The sequence below is a fragment of the Protobothrops mucrosquamatus genome, unplaced genomic scaffold (assembly GCF_001527695.2).
Source record: "Protobothrops mucrosquamatus isolate PMUCROS unplaced genomic scaffold, P.Mucros_1.0 scaffold2590, whole genome shotgun sequence".
Classification (NCBI taxonomy): Eukaryota; Metazoa; Chordata; class Lepidosauria; order Squamata; family Viperidae; genus Protobothrops; species Protobothrops mucrosquamatus.
This window is the reverse complement of record NW_015388645.1, coordinates 45777-72602: the sequence shown is the minus strand read 5'-3', so window position 1 is coordinate 72602 and position 26826 is coordinate 45777. Positions and strand designations below refer to the sequence as shown.

General features: G+C 40.1%; 1 protein-coding gene across 2 annotated transcripts in view; it reads right to left on the bottom strand.

Moving 5' to 3' along the window:
• Positions 1-7745: 7745 nt before the first annotated feature.
• The window catches only part of SLC29A1 (solute carrier family 29 member 1 (Augustine blood group)), a 58744-nt gene continuing 39663 nt past the window's right edge, over positions 7746-26826 (bottom strand). For both annotated transcript variants that reach the window (XM_015825307.1, XM_015825308.1), the window contains 12 exons: positions 26145-26226; positions 25322-25369; positions 23761-23909; positions 22928-23067; positions 21961-22095; positions 21646-21746; positions 21294-21390; positions 20039-20130; positions 19446-19554; positions 17269-17354; positions 9525-9724; positions 7746-9418 (listed from right to left, as the gene is read on the bottom strand). In XM_015825307.1, coding sequence (XP_015680793.1) covers positions 9307-9418; positions 9525-9724; positions 17269-17354; positions 19446-19554; positions 20039-20130; positions 21294-21390; positions 21646-21746; positions 21961-22095; positions 22928-23067; positions 23761-23909; positions 25322-25369; positions 26145-26226 — 1351 coding nt within the window. In that variant the 3' untranslated portion in view covers positions 7746-9306. The remainder of the gene's footprint in view (positions 9419-9524; positions 9725-17268; positions 17355-19445; positions 19555-20038; positions 20131-21293; positions 21391-21645; positions 21747-21960; positions 22096-22927; positions 23068-23760; positions 23910-25321; positions 25370-26144; positions 26227-26826) is intronic.

Below are 26826 nucleotides of genomic sequence, written 5' to 3'. Positions count from 1 at the left end.
AAATGCCTTACATACGTGTCTCTAGAGAGTATGATTTCATGGACAGTTCCATGATCTATAATGTATAAAATCCACCTGGTATTAAAACATTTGTATTAAAGGTGGGGTGGATTATAAATAGAAGCTTTGTTCCATGAAATTTTATGAAGCCAACCCTGAAGGAACATCTGTGGGTTTATTTGTTGCTAAGTAGACTTGGTTGGCAACTTAAAGGCTTAGAAACCTGGATGTCAGAACTGAGCATTTTGTGATACTATTTGAAACTTTCAAGGTCGACTTTTTTTTCAATTTTACAAATTTTAAGGGCAAAAAATGGTTTCTTAAACCTTGTAGATGCATAAACACCCTTAAAATCTCAGCCCATCTTCTTTGGGTTGATTTTTTTTACTTAGAAGCAGAGGTTATGGGCCACAAAGGGCCCCCAGTTACATTGTTCCAATCCAACCCTCTTAATTCTCTTCAAACAAACAAAAAGAGATCAGAAAATCTCAGCCACCTCCACTCCAGCCAAGTTTCCACCAGTCTTCAGCCTTTCTGCAGTCAGGCCAGAAAGACTAAATGTGCTGCATTTAAAGATCAGCCCCATTCCTCAGCTAATTTTATGATTGGTAACTTTCAACCTCAAGTTTTTCCCAGTGTTTCCAGCTGTAACAATTCACTGCAGATATAATTGCCCTTCCTAACAATGTTATAGATCAGTTTCCTGTCTATCAGCAGAATAGCAGCAGGAAATCAATAATCCATTCCTGGTTAGCAGATGATGAAGCAGATCTGCTCAGCAATAACTTAAATTTCCAATAAAATAGAATATCTATAGCTCAGGGCTGCACTGTGAAGTTTTTATAGCGCTTGTCTGCAGATATTTCATTATCAATCTAGGTAATATCATCAGTCTTCAATGATGTTATGCAGTTAGGTAATGAAACATCTTCAAGAAAACATCCAAACTCGGAGAACGCCAAGGACCCCCACAATAACAAATGTGGTGTATGGATATACTTCAAGTCTCTAAAATGAGTAATAAAACACAGAGTTTTTATACAAGCACCTTGCCTGTATAAAGATGCTATTCTATCTGCCTGCCCTACCAGCTACTTGGATATTTAAAGAAAAAAAACAACAACCAAGAAATGGTTGGAGAAGAATATTGAAATATGAAAATGTCTATCTTTTCAAAAGTCCAGAACTTCAAGATCTGAAAAGCTCAGGCTGAAATGTTTACAGAATTCCTATTTTTAATTATCAGTAGTTCTACAGTTCCTGCTATTAGAGAAATTGGATTAAAAAAATAAATCAACTTGAAAATGTTTCTGACGGGGACTACGGAATGGCTCCGAATCCGTTTTTAATGCTGGTCATTGTTGTAACCTCAAGGATTTTAATCGCGTGGTGTGTGTGTGTGTGTGTGTGTGTGTATTGTGGGGCCCACCGATCTTTCTCTCTTAAGTGAAGGCGAACGGGCGGTGGGAGGAGACTTTCTCCGATCTCCTATTAGTGATGTTCTGCAGTGATGACGGGGGTGAAAATGGGATCTAAAATGGGGCTGGCACGGTTGCGATGGAAAAGGCCGTATTTCGCTCTTCAGTCACCGCCTTTTTGACTTGAAAACCCGGCCCCGAGCACTTCCAGAGATGCCTGATCTCGCTGGAGAAAGCCCTGGGCGCGTTTCAGAGACGTTGGCTTGTTCTTGCGTTTGGATTTCAAGCGATCTTTCTCCGCAAAGCGCCCGAGTATCCCCACGGGGCGCTCCATCCAGGAGGGTCGTCCGAACGGCTCGGATTGGCGTGTTTCAGTCCAGGGAGGCCGGCAGGGACTATTTTCTGAGATCCTTCCCACGGTAGCGCAGGGAGACAGTTGGTGGCTGGTTGGTGATGAAACCGTAGTTTCTGCGCGAAGCCTCCCGCCTTGCTGGGTTTCGACAGTCGGCGCTTTTTTTTTTTTTTTTTTTTTACCTCCCGCCCCTTTTCCCGCCCTTCCCACGAGAACCTGAAATTCCCATTATCGCCACCAGAGAGAGGTCTAACTTCATCTGTCTTCCTCCTTTAAAAAAAAAAAATCATGTTAGCTGCCTTCTGGCTTTTGATGCCTAGGCAGATGCATCCATTAAGACAAGGGTAGGCAACCTTGGCTCTTTTATGACTCGTGGACTTCAACTCCCAGAATTCCTGAGCCAGCAAGGAATTCTGGGAGTTGAAGTCCACGAGTCATAAAAGAGCCAAGGTTGCCTACCCCTGCCCTAGGGAGCATTCCCTTTGCATGGCCCCCCTCCAGCTGATGTTGCAAAAGCCAGAAGGGCGTCAACGGCGGGCAGGGCAAGAGATCCCCCTACATCAGGGGTAGTCAACCTTGGCTCTTTTATGACTCGTGGACTTCAACTCCCAGAATTCCTGAGCCAGCTAACCTAAGCTGGCTCAGGAATTCTGGGAATTGAAGTCCACAAGTCATAAAAGAGCCAAGGTTGACTACCCCTGCCCGACATCCTCGGGAGAGAGAAAGGCGCTTCATTTCCCAACCTCGTCTTTTTTAAGGTTCAATGGGAAGCTGTCAGTGTGCCCTCTCTTTATCCGGTAGACCCGGCAGTACAGCTGGATGTCAACCTGAGACATAAAATTAAGGGGCAAAAGTGAGGAAGAATGACCCCCACTTCTTCTTAAACAGGGAATTGCATTGCAACTCCTAAGTGGAGCAGCTTACTAGGCAGGCTCTAACATTAGGCTGGTTCAGAAGCTTGGAAAAGCCAGTTGGAAATCACAGCACTCTGGCCTTTTCCTCTGAACTGTAAAAGGTTGCTCAGCCTATCCCAGGGGTAGGCAACCTTGGCTCTTTTATGACTCGTGGACTTCAACTCCCAGAATTCCTGAGCCAGCATGGCTGGCTCAGGAATTCTGGGAGTTGAAGTCCACGAGTCATAAAAGAGCCAAGGCTGCCTACCCCTGGCCTATCCTGAGATGCTACATGTCCTGGAAGTGAAAATATGCCAATTAAATTCTGCTTGAAACATAGTGGTTGGCAACCGTCGTATGCCTATTTGTTAAGTATCCTGGATTCTCCTGATTGCATGCCTCATTAGTGTGGCCAGATGCCCTCTGGAATAGGGCTCTTTATTGCAATTTAATGGTAGCAGGAAAAGCTATTTCAGTAGGTAAACAAGCTAGTCTGACTGGGCTGCTGGGTTAAAAATTAAAACTGGGTGAAATCCACTCTCTTGGAGGCAAAGGCAGGAACATCCGACTGCTGATATTCCAGTCCTGAAGCAGAGGAAATAACCACACTATTATAAAGGGAAAAGATACTCCGGACTAGAAGACAACTGCGGCCGGACCTCATTCTCTTCCTTTGCTAACTGCCTTCTGTGGCTATTTTGCATTGGTGCTGGGCCTCTTCAGGCAACTCCTCATGCTTTCCAAGATATGTCTTGGGACTCACAGGGCCTCTGAAACCAGTATTTTGGAAACCAGTTCCTATGCAGGGGTGTCAAACTGCCGGTCCGTGGGCCGGTTTCATCATACCGAAGCCATGCTCACCCCATTGCCGGCAATACAAAAAGTCGCAATACGTTGTGACACGTCACGTGATATGGCGAGTTTGACACCCGTGCTATATGGGCATGGTATCACCATGACACTAAATATTATAGGTTCTCCTGCTTGAACAGGGAGCTGGAGACCTCCAAGGTCCCTTCCATGTTCTGTTCTGTTCTGTTCTATTCTATTCTATTCTATTAATTTTCTTATTCTTATTCTAATCTTTTTCTAATTCTATTCTTTTTCTAATTCTTATTCTTATTCTTTTTCTAATTCTTATTCTACTCTATTCTTTGCAAGAAATTCATCTAGCAGAGCAGATAACCTGATAGCAGTTTTGAACTGCTTGTCATGTAAAGGCATTGAAGAGATGTCATTTTGACTACCTGATGCTATTTTGCTTACTCCATGAGATACTATTAAATGCTGCAGCCACATATGGTTGATTATCCCTTAGTAGGGTTATGGTAAGGGTAGAATAAACCTTTTAAGCCCAATAAAGTGCTATCCAAAAGACCTCAGTAGGCTGGTGGACTGCTAGGAGCTCTACTCCACCAGCTAGGCAGTTTCTGGGCCTAGGTGTACTGGTCTTCTGTCATTTGGGCTTTCAGAAGACCAGGAGATCCAGGTTCAGCAACAGCTCAAGCAACAAGTTACCACTGTGGAGTATTTCTACAGTAGTAGCCTCTCATTTGGGCAACCTGAATGTGTTAAAGACTGTCAAAGTCTGCCATGCCACACTTTTAAGTAGAGGATTGTTGCATATTTCACTGCTGATACCAAGTGGAAGAGGAAGAACCAAGGAAGGTTGCAATGATGAGCATGAAAAGTGGGGAGAAGAGGGAGGGAACAGCTTTTCTCCCCCCTTTCTCTCTTGCCAAGATGATAGGAAAAGGAACTTTGTGCCAGTTTTCTGATTTCAGCACTCTGCAAAATCTTTAACAGGCGGGGAACTTGTGAAGTAGCAATAGCACTTAGACTTACATACTGTTTCAGTGCTTTCCAGCCTTCTCTAAGCAGTTTATAGAGTCAGCATATTGCCCCCAACAATCAGGGTCCTCATTTTACCGACCTCGGAAGGATGAAAGGCTGAGTCAACCTTGAGCCGCTCAGAACCGAACTTCTGGAATGAGCAGTGAGTTAGCAATGGCATCAGGATCAATATTCTAGATTCCAAATATTTTAGTTGGATAAACCGAGAGGAAACAGTTAAACCAAACTCACATTTAAGTTCGCTATCATATAATAGTGGAATTTTATGGCTAAAAGAGTCAAGCTCCCTCAAGACCTGGTTATGGCAACAGGTCTGGGAACCCCCGGGGATAGGTGAACTTGTGAGATAACCATATCTCCTACAACTGACCCCATCCCCTTGGGCCCCCCACAGAGAATGATGTGCAAGATCTATTTCACAGACAAAAGCCTGGAAAAGCATCAGCACCCAGACAAGATAACTCCTTCTTGCTTGAAAGCTTGTGCTGATCAATTGGTCCCCATCTTCACCCGAATCTTTAATAAATCACAAGAGATGTTCCTATGTTCCTTCTTGCTTCAAATGTTCTACTATCATCCCAGGGCCAAAGAAACCCTCCATCAAAGAACTGAATGACTACAGACCGGTTGCTCTGACATCCGTAGTTATGAAAGCCTTTGAAAGGCTAGTGGTGGCCCACCTGAAAAACATCACAGATCCGCTATTAGACCCCTTGCAGTTTGCCCACCGAACAAATAGGTCAGCAGATGATGCTGTTAATATGGCTCTGCACTACATTCTACAACATCTTGAATCTCCAAAGATCTATGCAAGGGTGCTTTTTGTAGATTTCAATACCATCATTCCAGACATTCTTCTCACTAAACTAAATCAGCTAGCCGTGTCTGACCACACCTGTAAGTAGATCATAAGCTTTCTAACAGACAGGAAGCAGCAAGTGAAGCTAGTCAAAAATCACATCAGATACCTGTACAGTTAGCACAGGGGCCCCCAAGGGCTGTTTGCTCTCTCCTCTCTATATACCGATGATTGCATATCAAAAGATCCTTCTGTTAAAGTACTGAAGTTTGCAGATGATACAATAGTGATTGGCTTCATTCGAGACAACAACAAATCGGCATACAGATGGGAGGTCGAACAACTAGCCTTGTGGTGTAGCTGGAACAATCTTGAACTGAACACACTCAAAACTGTGGAAATGACAATAGACTTTAGGAGAAACCCTACAACCTCTTACAATACTAAACAACACAGTATCAACAGTAGACACCTTCAAGTTTCTAGGTTCTATAATATCTCAAGATTTAAAATGGACACCTAACGTCAACAATGTAATCAAAAAAGCACAACAAAGAATGTTCTTCCTGCGCCAACTCAGAAAACTCAGACTGCCCAAGGAGCTGCTGATACAGTTCTACAAAATAATTATTGAGTCTGTCATTTGCACCTCTATAACTGTCTGGTTTGGCACTGCAACCAAACAAGACAAACACAGACTTCAACAAATAGTTAGAACTGCAGAAAAAACAACTGCTGCCAGCCTGCATTCCATTGAGGACCTGTAGCTGTGAAAATATCTACAGACCCCTCACATCCTGGACATAAACTATTTCAACTTCTTCCCTCAAGATGACGCTATTGCACACCAGAACAACTAGAGGCATTGCACACCAGAACAACTAGACACAAGGACAGTTTTTCCCCCCATGCCGTCACTCTGCTTAACAACTAATTCCTACAACACTGTCAAAATACTTAGTAAAGCTTTATTACTATGATACTCATCTTTCCTATTACCTATCCTTATCTTCTCATGACTATAACTTTGCTGCTTGTATCTTACAATTTATATTGGATTTTTTTTTGTACCCTAGTATGATTTATGTTGTTTGCTTAGGTAGTACTCTATGACTATCACTAAGTGTTGCATCTTATGATTTATGATGAAGTGTTGTATTTTACGATTTATGATGAATGTATTTTCATGTTGTATATGATCATGATTATTACTATTACTTTCATGTACACTGAGCGCTTATGCATCGGAAACAAATTCCTTGTGTGTCCAACCACACATGGCCAATAAAGAATTCTATTCTATTCTATCCTATCCTATCTATATAATTTATTATATTCTTGTTTACATCAATATACCCTCCTCCAAATTAAGCCCAAAAATTGCATTAAAGAAATTCATAGGGTTCCAACTAGCTAGCTTATTTTCATGGGTATCACTGTGTTATTGCAGAAATAATGCCCTTTATATGCTATGCAGGAAAAACAATAATGCTTGTGGCTAATAAAATAATCAAAGGACCAGTCATCATTATGTGAACACTTTTCATAACTTCTCTGTAAGGCAAATAAGGCTGCAAGATGTAATTGCTTCTTAAATATTCCATTAAATGCTTTAAAAAAGATGCAGGATTATGTCTCAGCACTGAAGAAGTAGAAAAGATCCATAATTCCAACAACTGATGTCGTTCTACATTTTTAGTGCTTAGAAAAGTTGACTGTGAGCCTATCAGAGATATTCTGCATTTTATTTGAAATTTCCAACTTTCTGCTTAGCTGTACATACTTCAGAACCCAATAATAAAACTGCTGCCTTAATTCAAACCACCGAGCAACAAATAAAGGAGCATTATACTCCTTGCTATTCGGGGATATCACACAATTTAAATGCTTTGCAGAGGCTTTTTCAAAAGGCCTGATGTATTTTGCCTTTTTATACATAAATATACAGGTAGTCCTTGACTTACAACTACAATTAGCACCTGAATTTTGGTCGCTAAGCAATGCAGTCACTAAGCGAGTGACCAGACTTAATTTTATGACTCTTTTTACTGTAGTTATTAAGTGAATCACATGGTCTTTAAACAAATTTGGATTCCCCAATTGACTTTGCTTATTGGAAGCTAGCTGGGAAAGTCATATAATTCCAAGACACTGCAACTGTCATAAGTACAAGCCAGTTGCCAAGTGCTTAAACTGTGATCACATGACTACAGGGAGATATGCATGCAGGTGCAATAGTTCTAATTTTGTGGACCAATCATAAGCCACTTTTTCCAAGGCCATCATAACTTCAAATCATCATTAAACTAATATTCCTAGGTTGAGACGATCTGTATCATTATAAGCCACTGTAAGGATCTGCCTCAATCAGTCCTCCTAAGAAAGCAGAACTCTTGAAATGGACATCATTTCAAAAGGAACTTTTATTGGAAGGTGTTGACAGCAGTTACAGAAGGCAGGATCTGAGGATTTCCCGTGCGAACCAATAAGTCAAAAGAGTCAGTGAAAACCCCACCCCAACTGTCCATCTGGATAGTTCAAATGGGCCAATCCACAGGTGTGAAAATGTTGTGGGAACGGAGCAGTAAGGTGCCACTTCCAAGGCTGTTAGGTCTCTGTGCCTCCAGAGATAAGGCAGATGGCCGGAGGGACATTCCATTCTCACCCCGAGAAAGAAACATCGAAGAGGATGGAGCAAGGAACAAAGCAAAGGAAATACACTGCATCAACCCCAAGCTCCCCCCTCCCCCCTAGAGAAATGGCAGAACCCGAAAAAGAACAAAAAGCCCTATGCCCATAGAAAGACAGGGTTCTGACACCCAGATGGCAAAATATAAAAGATGACCAATAGATGGCGCTCTAGTTTCATTTTTCGTTCACAAAAAAAGTCAGTACCCTTTTAAGGACAGGCAAACAGATTTTAGGATGTTGAACATGATCTGAGTGAATCACTATTTTCTAATGTGATTGGTCTTTGCTGTATTCCCATATGAAATGGACTTTTATAATTAACAATACTAAATAATTTAAATACAAGGTAACATTATGGCTTCAAACTTTACAACCCCCCCCCATTCTTTATTTGTTACCTTTCTCTTTAAAAAAAAATAACTTCGCCATTTTTAAACAAGAGTTCAAATACGCAAATCCTGAGTTTCATAAATTCATGAAGAAGCACAGAAAACTGCAGGGGCTCCGAACAGCTGGATTCGGGAACGATCCATTTTATCATTTGTACTATGCTGAAGAGTTCATGAGCTCATCTACCACTGCAACCTAGAGCCAGATCATGCAAAATCTTGGAAAGGAGACAAGGTGAGCCTTCAGAAGATGGGGCATATTCAGTCTGTATACAATACACTTCAATTTTCAAAGTAACCAGTACTTCATGGCCCTGCTTGTTGTTGTCCAAACTACTTAAGGTGTGGGAATAGCCACGGTCCACTTTCCATCACCCCATCTGGAAGGGATAGCTGTTGAAGTTCTTGCCTAATTCTGATGTCCACAAACCATGGAGTTTAGAAGCTTGAACATGCAGCTGAAGAGGAGAAATCCTACTCCATGGAGGGCAGGTCATTTAATGAAGAGCATTTTGGGGGCGCAGCAGCTTTTTCAATCACTTGGCTTTTGAGGGTAGAGTAGACACTAATGTGAGCACACTCAACAAGTTCACAGGAGCAGCTGAAAAGCTGGAAGGTGGATGGGGAAGGATTCTTTTGCTACACACAATGAAGCAGAACACATCGAGACAATGTAAATCATTCATAGCTGGCACTGGTAAAGTTTATATGCGTGTGTGTGTATGTATGTGTGTGTGTGTGTGTGTGTGTGTATGTGAAGGGGGAGGTCTTATACCCAAGGAGAAGCCAGGCCATCTTGTCAGTGAGAGAGAAGCCCTCCTCCAAGCCAAGAGGTATTAAGGCAACAAGTTCCCAGGAACCAGGCAATAGTACTGTGACTCTACTGCTTCCTCTGCCCAGAGATGCCCCATTAAATTGCGTATTTGAGTGGAAAGGATAAGACGGCTCCTAAAGCCAGACCCAAGGAGAGGAAGAAGGCCATGATGGCTCCAGCAGTTTCTGCTTCATGAGATAGCACTTTCCTAGAAGGAAAAAATAAAAACTAGTCAGCTCAGCGTTAACAACCAGCCATCCAAATATCAGTTGCTTTTCCTTCTTGGCAATTCCTTCATCTCAAGCCACACTTACTTGGGTCCAAAGCACATGCAGAGGCTGGCCAAGTAACCATTGGAGAAGGAGAATAACAGCATGAAGGTGAGGTACCAGGCATCGTGAGCAAAGATGACAGGCAGGTTCCGGCGGTCCGGCACGTTACACAGCATGAAGAGGGGAATGAAAATCACACGGATAATCACCAGGAAGGGTAACAGGCGGCTCTCCTTTCCAGGCTGTGGGAAGGGAAGAACAATAATAATATATTATGATATCAACATTAGTCATCGTGATAAAAAGAAGACTGGAAAATTATATCATAAACACAACTCTACAAAAATTTGTCCCTATTGTTTAAATGCCTTCTCTGGCCCAGTGTAACAAATAAATAAACGCTAGTAAGATATACAGTATATTAACAATTCATTCCTGTAGATCAGGTGTAGATTTCCCCTTTTGCTACGCTCAAAAAGTCCACAATTCTTATTGTCTTGTTGATATGGGGTACAGCCACGATTTTATTTTTAACATATAATGATAAAACTAGAGCCATATTAATGCTTACCAAGAATGTGGCAATAATAGGACATATTCATGTTCCAACTCCTAAACTGCATTGTCAAGAGCAAAACAATTATGAGAACTTTTAAATCAATTTTATGTGAGATATCTGGTATACGTAAAATACTTTTTCCTCTATTAGCCTCCTTTAAAAATCATAGACTATTTTGATAAAATTTAAAATAACTCTCCAAAAGCTAACCAGGGTACAACACATTCGTATTTAGAGGATGCATAAATAACTATTTCCTGTACTAAAAAGCAGAGACATCACCCTGCCAACAAAAATGCGTATGGTCAAGGCCATGGTTTTCCCAGTTGCAATGTATGGCTGTGAAAGTTGGACCATAAGAAAGGCTGAGCGCCAAAGAATTGAAGCCTTTGAACTATGGTGCTGGAGAAGACTCCTGCGAGTCCCCTGGACTGCAAGGCGTTCAAACCGGTCAATCCTAGAAGAGATCAACCCTGACTTCTCTTTAGAAGGCCAGATCCTGAAGTTGAAACTCAAATACTTTGGCCACCTAATGAGAAGGAAGGACTCACTGGAGAAGAGCCTAATTCTGGGAAAGAATGAGGGCAATAGAAGAAGGGGACGACAGAGAATGAGGTGGCTGGAGGGAGTCAGTGAAGCAGTAGGAGTGAGCTTAAATGAACTCCAGAAGATGGTAGAGGACAGGAAGGCCTGGAGGAACGTTGTCCATGGGGTCGCGATGGGTCAGATATGACTTCGCAACTAACAACAACAAAATAAAAACAGATTCCCTTGGCAGGGAATTTTCACTTTACAAATTAAAATTACCTGTTGGGGAAAGGTTTATCACTCAGCATTTATTTTAACTGCCAATAGTGATGGCATTAGGAGACTTTCAGAATTTACTTTCTCTATATACTCGACTTGAGCATTATCACTTAAAATTAGAATAACAGAGTTGGAAGGGATCTTGTAGGTCATGTAGTCCAATCCCCCACCCAAGTAGGAGACCCTACACCACACATGTCAAACTCGCGACATCACGTGACGTTGCGCAACGTATCGGAGTTTTTTTGCTGTTGCCAGCAATGGAGTGGGCGCGGCTCCGGTATGATGAAACCGGCCCGTGGGCCGGCAGTTTGACACCCCTGCCCTACACCATTTCTGACAGATGGCAGTCCAGTCTCTTGAAAGCTTCCAGTGATTAAACTCCCACAACATGTGGAGGCAAACTGTTCCATTGGTGGATTGTTCAGAAAATTTCTCCTTATTTCTAGGTTGAATCTCTCCTTGATCAGTTTCCATCCATTATTCCTTGTCTGGCCTTCAGGTGCTTTGGAAAATAGGTTGTCCCTCTCCTCTCTGTGACAGCCCCTCAAATATTGGAACACTGCTATCATGTCTCCCCTGGTCCTTCTCTTCACTAGAGTAGCCATGCCCAGTTCCTGTAACGGTTCTTCATGTTTTAGCCTCCAGTCTCCTAATCATCTTTGTTGCTCTTCTCTGCACTTTTTCTAGAGTCTCAACATCTTTTTTATAGTTTGGAGACCAAAATTGGTTGCAGTATTCTAGGTGTGGTCTTACTAAGGCTTTATAGAGTAGTATTAGTACCTCACATGATCTTGATTGAATCCCTCTGTTAATGCAGCTTAGGATTGCATTGGCTTTTTTTGGCTGCTGCTGCACACTGTTGGCTCATATTTAATTGATCGTCCACTAAGACTCCAAGATCCCTCTCAGAGTTACTGCTATTAAACCTGGTTTCACCCAATCTGTATGTGTACTTTTGGTTTTTCTTGCCTAAGTGTAAGACTTTACTTGATCCATTACTATTTGATCTAAATCCTAGCAAGTATTGGAATCACTTTGAACCCTGCACGTAATGTCACAAACTGCCTATGGAGAACACTGGCTAGCGTTATCCAGGAAAAGCTTACAGTATGAGAGGGACACAACTTAAAATGGAAGGTAAATGTTTTGTAATAAATTGGGCTTCTTGTAATATTATTACTTTGGAACAATGCAATTCTGACTAAGCCATTTCTAGATATATTTCATAACTGAAAAGCTAGTTTGGTTTACCTCAGACTACTGGTTAGCAATTTACTCAAGTCAGGCATTTGTTACTTAATCTGTCTTGTCCAAATGAAGATTCGCAGTTGTTGGAAGAACAAATTAGAGCTCTTAGGCCATTAGATGCCTTGAATAGCTGGAGGCAGGTAGCCTCTGATTTACGATTGGTTGCTAGCAACAGTTTGAAGTTATAACGTATCCCACTGTCATAATTGTATGATGTGTGGCCCACCACCTACTGGTCACATGACATTTCAGGTGATTAGAACTGGCCCACATTTACAGCTGTTTACAATGTCCTACAGTAATATGACTGTGATTTACAATGTTTTTACCGAAAACTAATGTTTACTTCCGTTTTCAACAAAAACGCCCCATAGCAAACAGTGGGTTTGCATAATGACTACATTCTATTTGCTTAATAACTGCCACAAAAAGGTTGTAAAATTGGGCCCAGTCACAAAATGACCGACTTTACGACCATTATGATTTACGACCATAAAGGGCAGGCCCCATTTCTGTTGTACATTGAGGACTACCTGTAATGTATTTACCTGGTTTTTACACCAACTGGAGGTTATGTGGAACTGTTGGCAAAGCTAATATTTTAAAATTAAGGGACATTTTTTCACTGATTTCCATGCAATCAATACTTATTTACTTTAATCTCAATCCTTTCATATTTCTGACTTGGGAATAATTTTTTTATCTGGAGTGAGTTGGGTCTTGTGTTTGCCTGTCTGTAGAAAGGTAAGTGCAAGCTCTATAAAGCTCTAGTAAGACCACACCTACAATACTGCATCCCAATTTTGGTCACCACATTGTAAGAAAGATGTTGAGACTCTAGTAAGAGTGCAGAGAAGAGCAACAAAGATGATTAGGGGCCTGGCGATTAAAACATATGAAGAATGGTTACAAGAACTTGTGAAGAGAAGGACCAGGGGTGACATGATAGTAGTGTTCCAATATTTGAGGGACTGTCACAGAGAAAAGGGGAACAATCTATTTTCCAAAGCACCCAAAGGCCACACAAGGAACAATGGATGGAAACTGATCGAGAAGAGGTTCAACCTAGAAATTAAGAGAAATTTTCTGACAACAATCAACCAATGGAACAGCTTGCTTTCAGAAGTTGTGGATGCTTCATCACTGGAAGCTTTCAAGAAGAGACTGGACAGCCACTTGTCAGAAAAGGTATAGGTTCTCCTGCTTGAGCAGGGGTTGGACTACATGACCTACAAGGTCCCTTCCAACTCTGTTATTATTCTATTCTAATAGGAGTTTTCTTATGCTGGGGCAACAGAATTGGAAAGGAGGCATCCTGTGGATGGAGGCCATTATTTTGAACGTTTCTCCAGATTTTATTTTGCAATTACATGTGCATTAAGGAGAGAGGCTGTAGTTTAATACATTCCCTATTATTTTGGCTTCTTTTTTAGATGGAGTTCTTCAAAGGTGGGCATACAAATGAGATCTACCAGTTGAGATCAAAGTGCTGCAATCATTCTATCATCTCTTTCCTTTGCCAACTCACTGCATTGCTGGCCTCAGCCAGAATTCAACTTTGTTTATATGGAAAAACCACAGCAGAAATTACTTGAAAGTGGTGAGAGTTACCGTCCTTGATCAGAAAGAAAAACAAGATATATGGCCCATACAGCTTTGATTGTTTCTCTAAGTATCAGGAACTAATAATAAGAAAAAAATAATATTCAGAGTGAAAATATGATGAGGGATTTAAAAGGACATATCTGTTCTATTTATATGATGTCATCGTTAAATTTTATTTATTATTATACTAGATTTAGAATCCCGCCCAACCAACATATTATATTTAGGGAAGAATATTTTAAAAAGTCCTCTTAAATTGTATACTTTTATTCTTCTTTGTGAGAAATAATCTGAAAGTTCCCTTTGCAAAAGATCTCTCTCTTTCTCAACTGTGTGTGTGTGTGTGTGTGTGTGTGTGTGTGTCTATGTGAAGGGAAATGTTTGAACAGTTTTTGCAAATACTAATATTTATTGTATTTAGTTTATTAATCTGTTTTTACTGAGTCACAGTGTTATGTTTCATGAAGTACTTTTAGTACAGTATACTATTCAAATTATAAATCAAAAAACAGTTTTTCCTCATACATTCATGGGCTTCAGAGGGCTCCAGAGCTGGGTCTGCCAGCCAAAATACCACTGGCCATATCCTTTGTAGTAGAAGCTGTGTTGGCTGCTCCGCAGAGCTTAGACCAGGGAACTGGACATTGTGGCTTTCTTGTTTTCCACATTCATTATATGCTTCCTTCAGTTCTACCTCCTCCACAGCCACACACCTCCATATTTGAACAAAAATATCTGATTGAAAGGACAGCTGTTCCTCGGTTCTGGGTCACCGTCAGACAAAACACTGAGCAATCATTCCACAAAACCAATAATGAACCAATCAGAAGGGGGAAAATAATCCTAAAAAAACCCAGTTGTAAAACTCACCCAAACAAACAGGAAACTCTAAAAAAAAACACATGGCCTTTCCTCAACTTTGGCAAGGAGACAGTACAACCCTTAGATCATTTCTTACTCAGAACTTCAGAGGACTTGTTAACCTGTTAACCTGTCTCCTTCCAGCTCATTCTGCCAAAAAAGTATTTTTAGTATAGTTAGCATCAAGTTAATCTGCAGTTAAAATCTGAACATTAAATGTGAGTTCAGAGAATTCTCTTCAGGATATATCAGAACTGGAGCACTTTCTGNCAGTACAACCCTTAGATCATTTCTTACTCAGAACTTCAGAGGACTTGTTAACCTGTTAACCTGTCTCCTTCCAGCTCATTCTGCCAAAAAAGTATTTTTAGTATAGTTAGCATCAAGTTAATCTGCAGTTAAAATCTGAACATTAAATGTGAGTTCAGAGAATTCTCTTCAGGATATATCAGAACTGGAGCACTTTCTGAATCCAGAGCCCAGGCTTCATCAGTAAGCTGTTGGGAAAGGCTACAGTTTACTGATAAAACACACGATTTGAATTTTGAAAGTTCCTGTTTTACCGGAAGTCTTGGAAACTTATAGCCAGTCAAAGTAGATCTGTTAACAACTGCTACGAATCTCTAGGAGCACAAATGTATAATTTAACACCTTTTGGGGTAGCAGGATTATAGAGGAATGGAATTGATCTCATGGGGCTAGATGGTCTGATTCAGGCTAAATGTAGTTTTTTATTAACAGAGAATGTATTTCAACCTCGTCATTTCATGCAAGATTGTAAATAAAGGTTATATGTTTTATTTAAAATCAGCTACCTCAACTATACACACTTGCTCTCTAAACTGGAAATGTTTTTCCCTCTTCTGTAACATACCATTTGGCCTTCCTACTAGGGTCATCTATCAGGTCTAACGGCATCTTTCTGTGAGTGCAGACCAAATTATGTCACAGTGCCTTATATATGTTTATCGGAAGGCTAATTACTTCAATGGAATAGAAATAAAATAATTCTTATCATCCCAATGAAACATCTGAATCTCTCCCAAAAAGGAAAAAGAAGTCTCTCTCCAGAAACAAGAGTGACATAGCCAAACATATCCTAGATTGTTAGTTCCAATTTAACTCAGAAATTTTCACTGACAGGGCAATGAAACATCTGAGAACAGAATGAGACTTTCTGAGGTTTTGCTTGGTTGCAAAAATAGCATTATTCCCCCTTGGAGCTGGATAATCAGGGACTCGCTTTAGATGTTAAAGTGGATGAAAAGCCCTCTCTCCCCTTCATTTCCCATGTGTGTTGTGGCAGATGTACAAAATAAGATTTTTTGCCAGGGGGAAGGCAGCAGCAGGAAGAAGTGCCAGACCGAGGAATGGAAGGTTTTGTGTGGCTCATCAGCCTCAAACCACCCACCCATCATCTCTGTGGAGTCAAACTTTCCACAAAGAAATTTGGTAAACATATTTTGTGCACACCCATCTTTCTCTCTGGGATAGGCCTGAGAAGGCTGGGCAGGAGGGAAAGCAGCCAACATAACTGATCCCAGTACAAAAGGAGAAACTGGAACTGGGATGGGTTTCCTGCTGAAGGTGTACAGTGTACAAGGTTGTACACCGACAACCTTAATCAATCTTAATCAAGCAGTCTTATTAAGATTATGCTGAAGCTATTGGCCTGAAAGGTAAGGGCTGACATAATGTTTCAAATGCTGAGCTGAAGTGATAGTGGGGAAATATATTTCTCCCAGGCCCCGTGAGAAAGGTTTTCGGCTTCTTTATTGTCATTCAAGATTCAAGGTTGCTCTGTAATATTTCTTTTTTAGCCCTTCAACCACTGAGTATCCCTATGCTGTGCCAGATAGACTGTAAATTGTAAATAGTGAGAGCGGGATTACTGACTAGACAAGTGGAAGTGCCCTCACCAAATAGGTGGGCAATAGAGGAAAAAAACAGACCACATTATTTGGACAAAGCAAACTAATGTGTCATCCCTGCATTTTTCTTTCTTTCTTCCATTGTTACTCATGTGTCTAGTTAATTAGACTGTCAGACTTATTTTTTTCCATTAATCATTTTTCTTCATTGCCTGCTTGAAGCATTTTCCTTCTCCCTCATCCCGCCTTAAGCTCCTTTTTTATGATTCCCGGTGATTTGTCCACAGTTGACTTTTTGTGGCACCTTTATTGTACAAAAATTACACCAATAATATTCGTTCATTATTTAGATTTTTTTTATTTACTAGTACGCAACTTGAAAATCTGTCTCCTGCCTCTTCTTACTTCTTTGCTGCTATGTTGCAGTATGAGTATATAATGGCCACTAGCATCTGTTATTCAAAGGTAAGCTCAGACTATTCTACCCTCTTTATTTATGGCACTTCCATGCCATTGCCAGATCAGTCTTCTTTTCTTTATATCACATACATGAGCAATAAGCAGCATTAAACAACTTAGCCAGGCTTATCAGCAGGATCACTGTCTTTAATATTTTGCCTTCTTCAATGTATATAGTTATGAGATTTACTGCCCCATTTATGGAAAAACTGAACAAAAAATGCTACTCTTCCTCAGATCCTTCTGTATTTTTTCCTCAGAACTCTTTTTCACAAAAGTACCTTTTTTCTTGATCCTAGCTCAGAAGACATATTTGAACTTTAAGAAGGGTGGATTAGCTGACTACCATAAAACCTGGTTTCCTTATACTCACCCAAACACAGACAGCTGTGAGGCTCCTTCCTGCCCAATCAAAGATGTTAAACATCAGGAAACAAGCAACTGGGCTGAAATAGTCAACTGAAGAGAGAATAATAGAGAAGTGTGGTCAGTCTCCGGACTAGAACTCTTGTCTGCTGCAGTGTCCAATGGGGCAATATCGAGATGACTTTAGCCGGACTCAGGCAGATAGTACATGTTAGCTCCTCTTTTCCATCTTCTTCAAACCGATAATAATAACGACACGGAAAGCTGTGAGGGATTTTTACCAAATCATTACTGAAGCACTTGTGAATCTGTTTGTCTAAGTCAGGGGTAGGCAACCTTGGCTCTTTTATGACTCGTGGACTTCAACTCCCAGAATTCCTGAGCCAGCTTGGCTGGCTCAGGAATTCTGGGAGTTGAAGTCCACGAGTCATAAAAGAGCCAAGGTTGCCTACCCCTGGTCTAAGTAAACATATCAGAATCCTGAAGTCCGAGTTTGCAATTTAGGTCTGATGAAGGAGAAGAATCTGAGGATAGACATGAGACTAAAACAGCACCTTACATACAGATCTGAGTAGTCTAAGAATTCCTTTTTAACTTTCCTTTTGGTTTGATCTGTTTTAGAAAGGTTGATCTGATCTTCAAAGCCTGCTCTGTCTTCAAAAAGAAGTGTGAATCCATAATTTCTCAACATGGATTTTTTTCTAACAGGTTTATACCAATCCTCATTCTTCTTCAATTCTAGTCTGGATTATTATTACCTCTCTAGTCTATTTGAGTCCATCATCACAATGCTCAATTAATGTAATACAGTGATTATGATGTTTAATTCTTTATTAAATCCTTCCTTAGAATTAAGAACCAGTACACTGTAAAATATGTGGAACTGGAGAGTGCAAAATAAAATAAAATAAACAATAAAGTATCTATATAGTCTATTGTGGGATAATAAATGACATAAATGTACGTGGATGTGGGAAGAGCAACACCCCCAAACAGGAAAACAAACAAATTGTGTCTTAATCGGATATGGAAAACTAAATAGAAAGGGTTTATTTAGTTTTCAGTATTTTCCTAACTACTTTGTCCCACACCCTATCCTTCTCTTCCAGGTCTTCCCACTCTCTCCAGTCTAAATACGCCCATACTTAATCATCTTTACTCATAGCAAAACTCCTACAAATGCAGATGGCAAATAAAGTTAAAGCTAAGCAGACTGCCAGGAGACTTTCTGTAAACTGATCCAGAGGAAGTTTGGCTTACAAGAGAAACCTTTTGTGAACTCTGCACATCTCTGTAATCTTGCCGTTCTGTGACTTACAATGTGATCTGAACTTCATATACAGTAGCTTCTATTAACAGATTCTAAGATTCTAGATAAATTAAGACAAAGTGGTATGCATAGAATGATACTAAGACCACCTGGATAAGTCAGCTGGCTATTGAAACAATATGCTGTGGGCACATGAGATGGAAAGTGGAATTTTCATTATTTAGAAACATGACAGTTGGAGAAAATGAAAATAGAAGTATTTCATCTCAACTGCGAAGGAAACCATGAGAGTATCATGGTTAGGACCAACTTTGCAGCCTCAGGATCTAGATGGATCACAATTATAGATGCCAACAATGGATTTTGGATTGTATTAACAAACTATTCAGGAAATATCAGATTGCCTGTCCATGAACTGAAGCTTAAATGTGGGCAGCACAACATTAATTTTAAGCAACACATAAATACTGTACATCTAGAACAGAATGGCTAGATGAAGCAGAAGAAATTTCATGTTTTGGAATGGATGAGTCAAAATCCTGACATGACCCAACTGAAATGGTATGATATGAAATGTTGCAAGAATTCAACCCCAAAACGTCAATGAAATGAAGCAGTTACATAAATGTCTTGCTTTGTTTGTTTTTTGTTTTGTGGGATTTAGATGGAGTTCAGATTACACTGTCATAGGATTGCAGGATTACAGATAGTTCTAAAACAGTGGTCTTCAAACTTGGCAATTTTAAGACTTGTGGATTTCAACTCCCAGAATTGTTCAGCAGGCTGAGGAATTCTGGGAGTTGAAGTCCACAAGTCTTAAAGTTGCCAAGTTTGAAGACCCCTGTTCTAAAAGATTCACAAACTGTTTCATCATTGTGTATCTTAATCACTTCTAAGAACCAAGTTTAGCTTACCCCAAAGTGTATTTTGTCCAATAGTTGGCCTTACTGCAACAGTGATAGTTGGGAAGACTCCAATTGTAACAGTGAAAACTAAGCAGACAGAAACAGCCATAACCCATATCTAGAAAAGAGAACATATATGCAAAGACAAATAGGTAAATGTTTCCCTAACGAGTCATGTTGGACTCTAGGGCGCAATGCTCATCTCCATTTCTTAACCAAGGGAACCAGCATTGTCTGAAGACATTTCCGATGGTAATGTGGCCAGCATGGCTATATACCAGAGGCTCATGGAATGCTGTGGTACCTATTAATCTATTCACATTTGCATGCTTTCAAACTGATACGTGGGCAGAAACTGGGGCAGGGATGAGAGCTCACCCTGTTGTGCGGTGCTCAGGTCTTGAAGCTGGGCTGTCAGTTTTCCAGCTGACAAGCTCAGCATCTTTAACCACTGAGCCATCGCGCTCCCTATGATTGTATTTGCAAAGGCAAATACAATCATAGAATTCCAGATAACAATTTTAAACAAAGAAAGAAACAGAATATTAGGGTGTGAACCCCCCCCCCCACACACACCTAGGCCCAATCCATAGGCCACTTACCTTTTTAAAGATGCCAAGGACTGAAGATGTGTGTCTGGCGGGAAGGGAATCTCCATTCACAGAGTGATTTCGTTCAACACCATTAACCACATCTGTAGACAGATGAAAAGGACAAGTTTGACAAAACAAACTTTTAATACATATATTTTGCAGAAACTAGGTCTGCACTTTATTATTGAACCAGTACTATGCCCCATTCCAGTACTGTGCCCCATTCCAGTACTGTACCCAATTTAAAATGTTAATTTTATTCTTTAAAGCTTCATAATTCAGGGCCACAGTATCTGAAGAAGAGCCTCCTATCCTATATTCCTGCCCGCGTCTTAGGTGTCAGTGAGATTTGTGCTCCAAGCACCTTTACATTCTGAACTGCAAGTGACTTTGAATAGCCCTCAGTCGTGAAATGTTCTTTCCAGAGACGCTGGCCAGGAATCAATCTGGTGAAAGGCCAAGATGTTTTCTGTGCAGAGGTTTCTTAAATGCTTCTAACTGCTATTTTAAAGTGCTTTTATCTGCATGGAACTGTTTCAGTCACTGTTGCCTGTTACATTTTAGTCCTTGCTGTTTTGTATATAAATGCATATGAAAAAAATGTTTAGAATTGTTGGCAGCAGAAATCAGAATGGAACATTTGGTTCAGTGGAGAATATGAGGGAAATTTAATGAGAACAGACAGGTTGTAAAACCCATTATGGCATTTCAGTAAATTGTTTTTCTAAAAATGTGTTTTTGAGAGATTGCCTAAATAAACAAGAGTTCATTTTTTTAATCACTGGCCTTCTAGTCTGGTGGGTATTTAAAGATCAGTACATCTCTTCTCACATACAAGCTTTGAAAGACAATAGCAAAGGCTAGAAAATAAAAAATTGCTCAGTGGGTGCTGGCCACTGGTTATTCTGGAGAGCCTTAGATGAAACTATTACCACTAGAAAATTGTATAAGAAATCTCATGCTAGGCCATCGGATGACAACCATGGGTTTTATTGTAACTTGCTAACTTGAGAAGAAATTAGAAGACAATAAAAATAGGCTATGTTTTTTTAATTGCCTTTTGGTTCTGATGAGGACCCCACATGTATTAAATTAAGAGATTTGCTACTTTTAAGCTTTGATATATGCCTGATTTACGGTTTCCAGCATCCCTTAACATTGGTTGCAATATTATTTGTAACCTGGGAATATCTGATATACCATTTTTCACCCTGCATTTATGGTCATGAATACATTTCCCTTCTTTCCATACCCAAGTTTTTACCTTTCTTGATGAGATCAACTTTTGTTTCCATCTCAGCCTGAGTCACAGAAGTTGCATATTCTCTCTTATTCTTCATCGAATAAAAGCAGAAAAAATCCTGGGGAAATATTAAGATACTATGCAGGCGGTGTAGAATGAAAATGAAACAGGGGTCAAAAAAACTGCTTGTGGCTGGACAATGGGAACTCTTCTGAAACAAGCTGGGTATCTTCTGACTTATTCATACCTATTATTGAGGACTGAATGAAGAGCCCAGCTCTCTTTGCACAAGGGGGCTTGCATGTCAGGAGACTCCCTCACTTGCCCACTACCTCAGCATACCCAAGGCTATTTCCAGAAAAAACATATTTACCAGACGAGGCAACATGATATAGGAGCCAATTGCTATCAGAATCACAACACAGGCAGTAATGAAGTAACCAAAGGCACTTTTTTCTTCTAGTCTGGAACCAGCTGAAAAAGATTTAGAGAAAAGTGGTGACTCTTTCTTTGATGATGGGGGGCTTATGAGCAAACCTCTTGCTCTCTGAAATATCAAAGGATGCCTGTAAATGATGTACAGCTGTACATCAATAATACAGAGAGAGATAATGAATACCCCGGCCTTGGCTGCTTTATAGGCTGAAAGGTGTAGCATAAACCAAAACAAGCAATATGTAATACTCACTGGCAATAGTACAGATCATTGCTACTGCTGCGAATGTCCCTGCGAGGCCCTGCCCACTCATAATAGGTGCCGTGTAACTGGCAGGAAGGAGCCCTGCCAATCCAAAAATGCTGCCTTGAAGAATGGCCCCAAAGGCTGTCAAAAAAGAAGAAAAAAAACATTTAAAAGGTAATTGTAAATAGGTCTTATCCACAAAAAGTAAGCACTATAAAATGAACCCAAAGCTGAAGGGCAGGATGTAGCTTGCATCAGGGGTCCCCAAGCTGCGGTCCGTGGCCCACTACCGGGCTGTGGCTTGCTAGCCACCGGGCTGCGGAACAGGCTGGCCAGTGCATGCATGTGTGTGCCCACTCACCCCCATTCGTGCTAGCGCCGTGAAAGCAGGGCATTGCAGCTATGCAAACGGAGCACCTTGCGACGCTAAAACCAGGTACGGTGCAAAAACAAGGAGCAGTGCAGTGAAATTGGGGCACTGCTAGTGCCCATGCAGCGAAAATGGGGCGGTGCTAGCAAGTATCATGCGGACGCTAACACTGCCCTGTTTGCGTTACACGTGCTCTTGGCCCCGTTTGTATGTCATGCATGCGCACACGTAAAATGCTTCCCCCTCCCTTTCCCTCCGGTCCGCCAACTGAGAAAGGTTGGAGACCTCTGGCTTACATCACTATAGTTTGCACATTATATTGAGCATGGATGGGAAATGTTTCTATCTGGTCTTGCACATTCTCCCACTGGCAAAATTTGGATCTGCAAGAATTACATTCTACCCACTTCAACACCCTGACAGAGTGCTCAATGCTAAAAACTGCTTAGATTCTCAAACACAGGTAAGGGTGAAATACTGCCCGTCAGAGACAGAATGTGTTTATCTATATGTGTATATACTGTATATACCTGTAAGAATGGGAAAAGTGTGGCCACTTTAATAATTCATAAATTTATATACACACAACAGAACTTCACTTACAATTGATGAGAACTATCTTGACCATGGTAATGATGAAAAAAGGCAAAGGCTCCATTGGGACCTTGACTAGGATTGCTGTTACCATGAAGACCAAGAAGATGGCAGCCAAACTAGATATGATCCGTATTTGCTGAGGGATCCTAATAAATGGAAAAAGATAAAGATAAAAAACCCCTGACTTTCTAAAATCATAATAAAATCCAATTCGTTCTATTGAGATAAAACTTCAATCAATGGATAATCTGTTTTTAGATGTGTAATCACAATCTGAAATAGCTTTTCCCAACCTGTGCATCCTTCAAATGGGTAGTCTTCATTTCTCAGAATGTTCAACAGAGATCCTGCTTCAAGGAGTTAAAGTTCAAACATCTAGAAACATTCAGGTTGGGAAGCTATCTAGACTATGTTGAATTTGTGAACATAAATGAAGAGATTTTATGTATGTATAAATTATCTGTTGCATTATGGTTCAGTAATGATATAAGCAGTTGCTTCCATCTGTATAAAACAAAAGTAACATGTAGTAAAACTGAAATAATTATGTACTTCAAAAACCTAAAGACAATACAGCAAAATGAAACAATTTATTTTTGCTTTTAGGTACTATGCTCCTAAAACTGTTCTGGATCACTATATGGAAATAATTAAAATGCTTGGATAGCATCATAAATATCTAAAACTGATCCAACTTTGCAGAACAGAAAATAAAGTTCTTTTCCCACTGAGAAGCTCAAAATGACCTAGTCTGAATGCTGCCAATATGCTGGAAATCAAAGGACTCAGAGCAATTGAAGTCTAAAATTTTCATTTCGGAAAATCTATAAAAATCATACCTCTGGTGGATAAAAGAGTTAAGGCAGGTGAAGATGAGTAGAGGCAACATGGCACATAATGTCATCACATTATTAAATATGGATGGCAGGTTTGAGAGAGAAACGTTCTTCTTCTCCGTGACATTCACATTAGTATGATTGTAAGAGTCCTGCAAGTAATTAGAAAGGGGTATTATCATTATTATTATGATGGTTGGTCTCATAGTTAGCCAATTAGATTAGATGTGGCATTTCTATCTATCTATTGAGCCCTTCCCAAGGAACTAAGAAATGGAGATGTTGTAGGCAGTATTGTTGCAAGATGTAAGTTCTTCCAAGTAAAGCTACCTTTTGCAATTGACTATTGGTAATTTTGTCATTGCTGATGGTGTTCAAGTAGTGCTCCAGATGTTTAGGGATTGCCCCCAAGGCACCTACTTATTGGTACTATATTTGCCTTCTTTTGCCACAGTCATTCTACTTCTTTTTCTTCTGTGATTTCTGCCATTTATTTCTCTTGTATTCTCCAGATACCGCAATATATCCTTTTCAAACTTTTTTATTGACAATAATTTTAACAACTATTATTTTAAAATTTATATCACACTGTGATATAAATAAATAATAAATAATAAAATTTATTACGCACTGTGGCAAACGTGTGTAAACTAAAGAAACATGCTTGCACCTATCTCATGAACAAAAGGAACTACAACATTTAGGAAAAAAAAACAAAAAAAATTGCTTTTACTTTATGCCACAATGGAATCTTTCCCAACATTTTGGAATGTTTTCCAAGAATCTTCTGGCACACTTTTTTTCCTACTTAAAAGTTAATGGAATCTTTTTCTGTTATGTTCAGAATTGTTTTATGTATATTTACTGACTCTCCTTTTCCTCAGCCTCATAGATAGAAGTATGTCTATGGAGATTCTCAGTCATCCAGGTCATGGTTGTCCCAAAGGTGCTTTTTCAAGAGGCAATGGGCTTCCTTGATTTTCTTTGAAGACATTTTGCTTCTCATCCAAGAAGCTTCTTCAGCTCTGACTGGATGGTAGGGAATGGAAGGATTTATATTCCTTGCAGACAGCTGATCATTTGTATACTTTTAGAGAATTGTTGAGGCCACCAGCTGTCTCCAAGGAATATAAATCTTTGGGACATAGATAGAAGTAATCAACTTTTTTGACACAGTAGTGTTGCACTTTGGCATGTTTTTCTGTAGCTTCCATTTCTCAAATGCAGTGCGGTAGAGTAGCAGCAGAAAATTCCAGAACAATGAGTTACCTCAGGAAGAGGTAACTAATCATATATGGGCAAAAAAATAAGGAACCAAAGCTCCCCTTCTCAATAGTTATACAATGCAAGATACTTATACTGTTTGAAAGCCTAGTCCACCTTGCAACTACCAAAGTGTATGGCTTGGAACCACTGACCCATTCCAATTACCTACCCTAATGGAGGAATTCTAGATTAAGCACAACTGCTTCACACAATTCACAAACATCCCCCTTGAATTCACTTGGTTGATTAGTGACAGCAAATGTTTGGGAGAAACTATCTCTTTTCCTATGATACTCACATTAGCATAGGAATCAAAGGATGATATGTTGAGGCGGTTGGTGAAGTACTACAGAAAACAAATAAACAATTGGTCAGACAAACCAATGAAGGAAATCAATTCCAACATCTAACACTTTTCTCTTATTTCCTAAGTAGTTCACACAGAAGAATTCTGCCTTTTGTGTGCAAGTATAAAATAGTCACATTTCTCCAGTACTTTTAATCTTTATGAAAATGGGCTAAAAATGATCAGTTACATAAATTGAATAGAGTAACAGAGAGTAGGTTAACTGCACTGAACTCCCATTAAAGTGAAAAGGATTAGAGGTAGTCCTTGACTTACAAACACAATTGAGCCCAAAATTTCTGTTGCTAAGTAAGACAGTTGTTAAGTGAATTTTGCCCCATTTTAATGCCCTTTCTTGCCACAATTGGTAAGTGAATCACTGCAGTTGTTAAGTGAAACTGGCTTCCCCATTGCTTGTCAGAAGTTTGCAAAAGGTGATCACACGATCCCAGGACACTGCAGCCATCATAAATACAAACCAGTTGCCAAGCATCTGGATTTTGATCATATGACCATGGAGATGCCGCAATGGTCATAAATGTGAAAAATGGTCATAAAAAAATCTTTTTCCAGTGCCATTTTAATTTCAAATGGTCATTAAACAAATGGCTGAAAATCAAGGACTACCTGTACTGTGTTTTCAACGACGATCAATGTAAGGTTTTGCATCTTTTAATATAATCTTATAGGAACCATACAATCTGAGAATCAGTGGTATGGGCAGTTCCTTGGTCTGGAATCTGGTACAAATTATGCGCATACATCCTTAACTTACCGCTGTAGCGGTCATGAAAAAGTTCCATGGCAAGAGTGTCCCAAGACCAAGTATGAAAAAGATGAGCCAAACAGCCTTATATCTATAAGAAACAAGGTTGATTAATGAACACTAAAATTGACAAAGTGAGGTGAGGATCCATGTCTGTCTCCAGCAAAAGGGAATACATATACCTCACTGTTGAACTGTTGAGGTCTTGACGCTCTCTGAGCTTAGCTGTTTGCTTGCAGATGTTTCATTAGACACGTAGGTAACATCATCATCACCCATACTGATGATTCTCTCTAACTGGGCAATGAAACATCTGCAAATCACCAAACTCAGAGAGCACCAGGAACTCTACAATGCCTATGTGTAACATTTACAAATATCCTTACATATCCCTGAACAGTGTAAAACAGAAATTAAAAATAAAGACACAGTAAAGACAAAAGCAGCCTTAAAATATTATTTAAGCTATTAAACCAGACATGTTCAAAGTCCGGCCCGCGGGCCATTTGCGGCCCGCGGCCTGGTTTAATCCGGCCCTCGAGCAGCCCTCCCTGCTCTATATAAATGCGGCGCTCCCACGGCCCTCCGGCAAGTCCCATGAGAGAGAGAGACAGAGAGACAGAGACAGAGGCACTTGCACTTCTGTCTCTCTCTCTCTCTCTCTCTCTCTCTCTCTCTCTCTCTCTCTCTC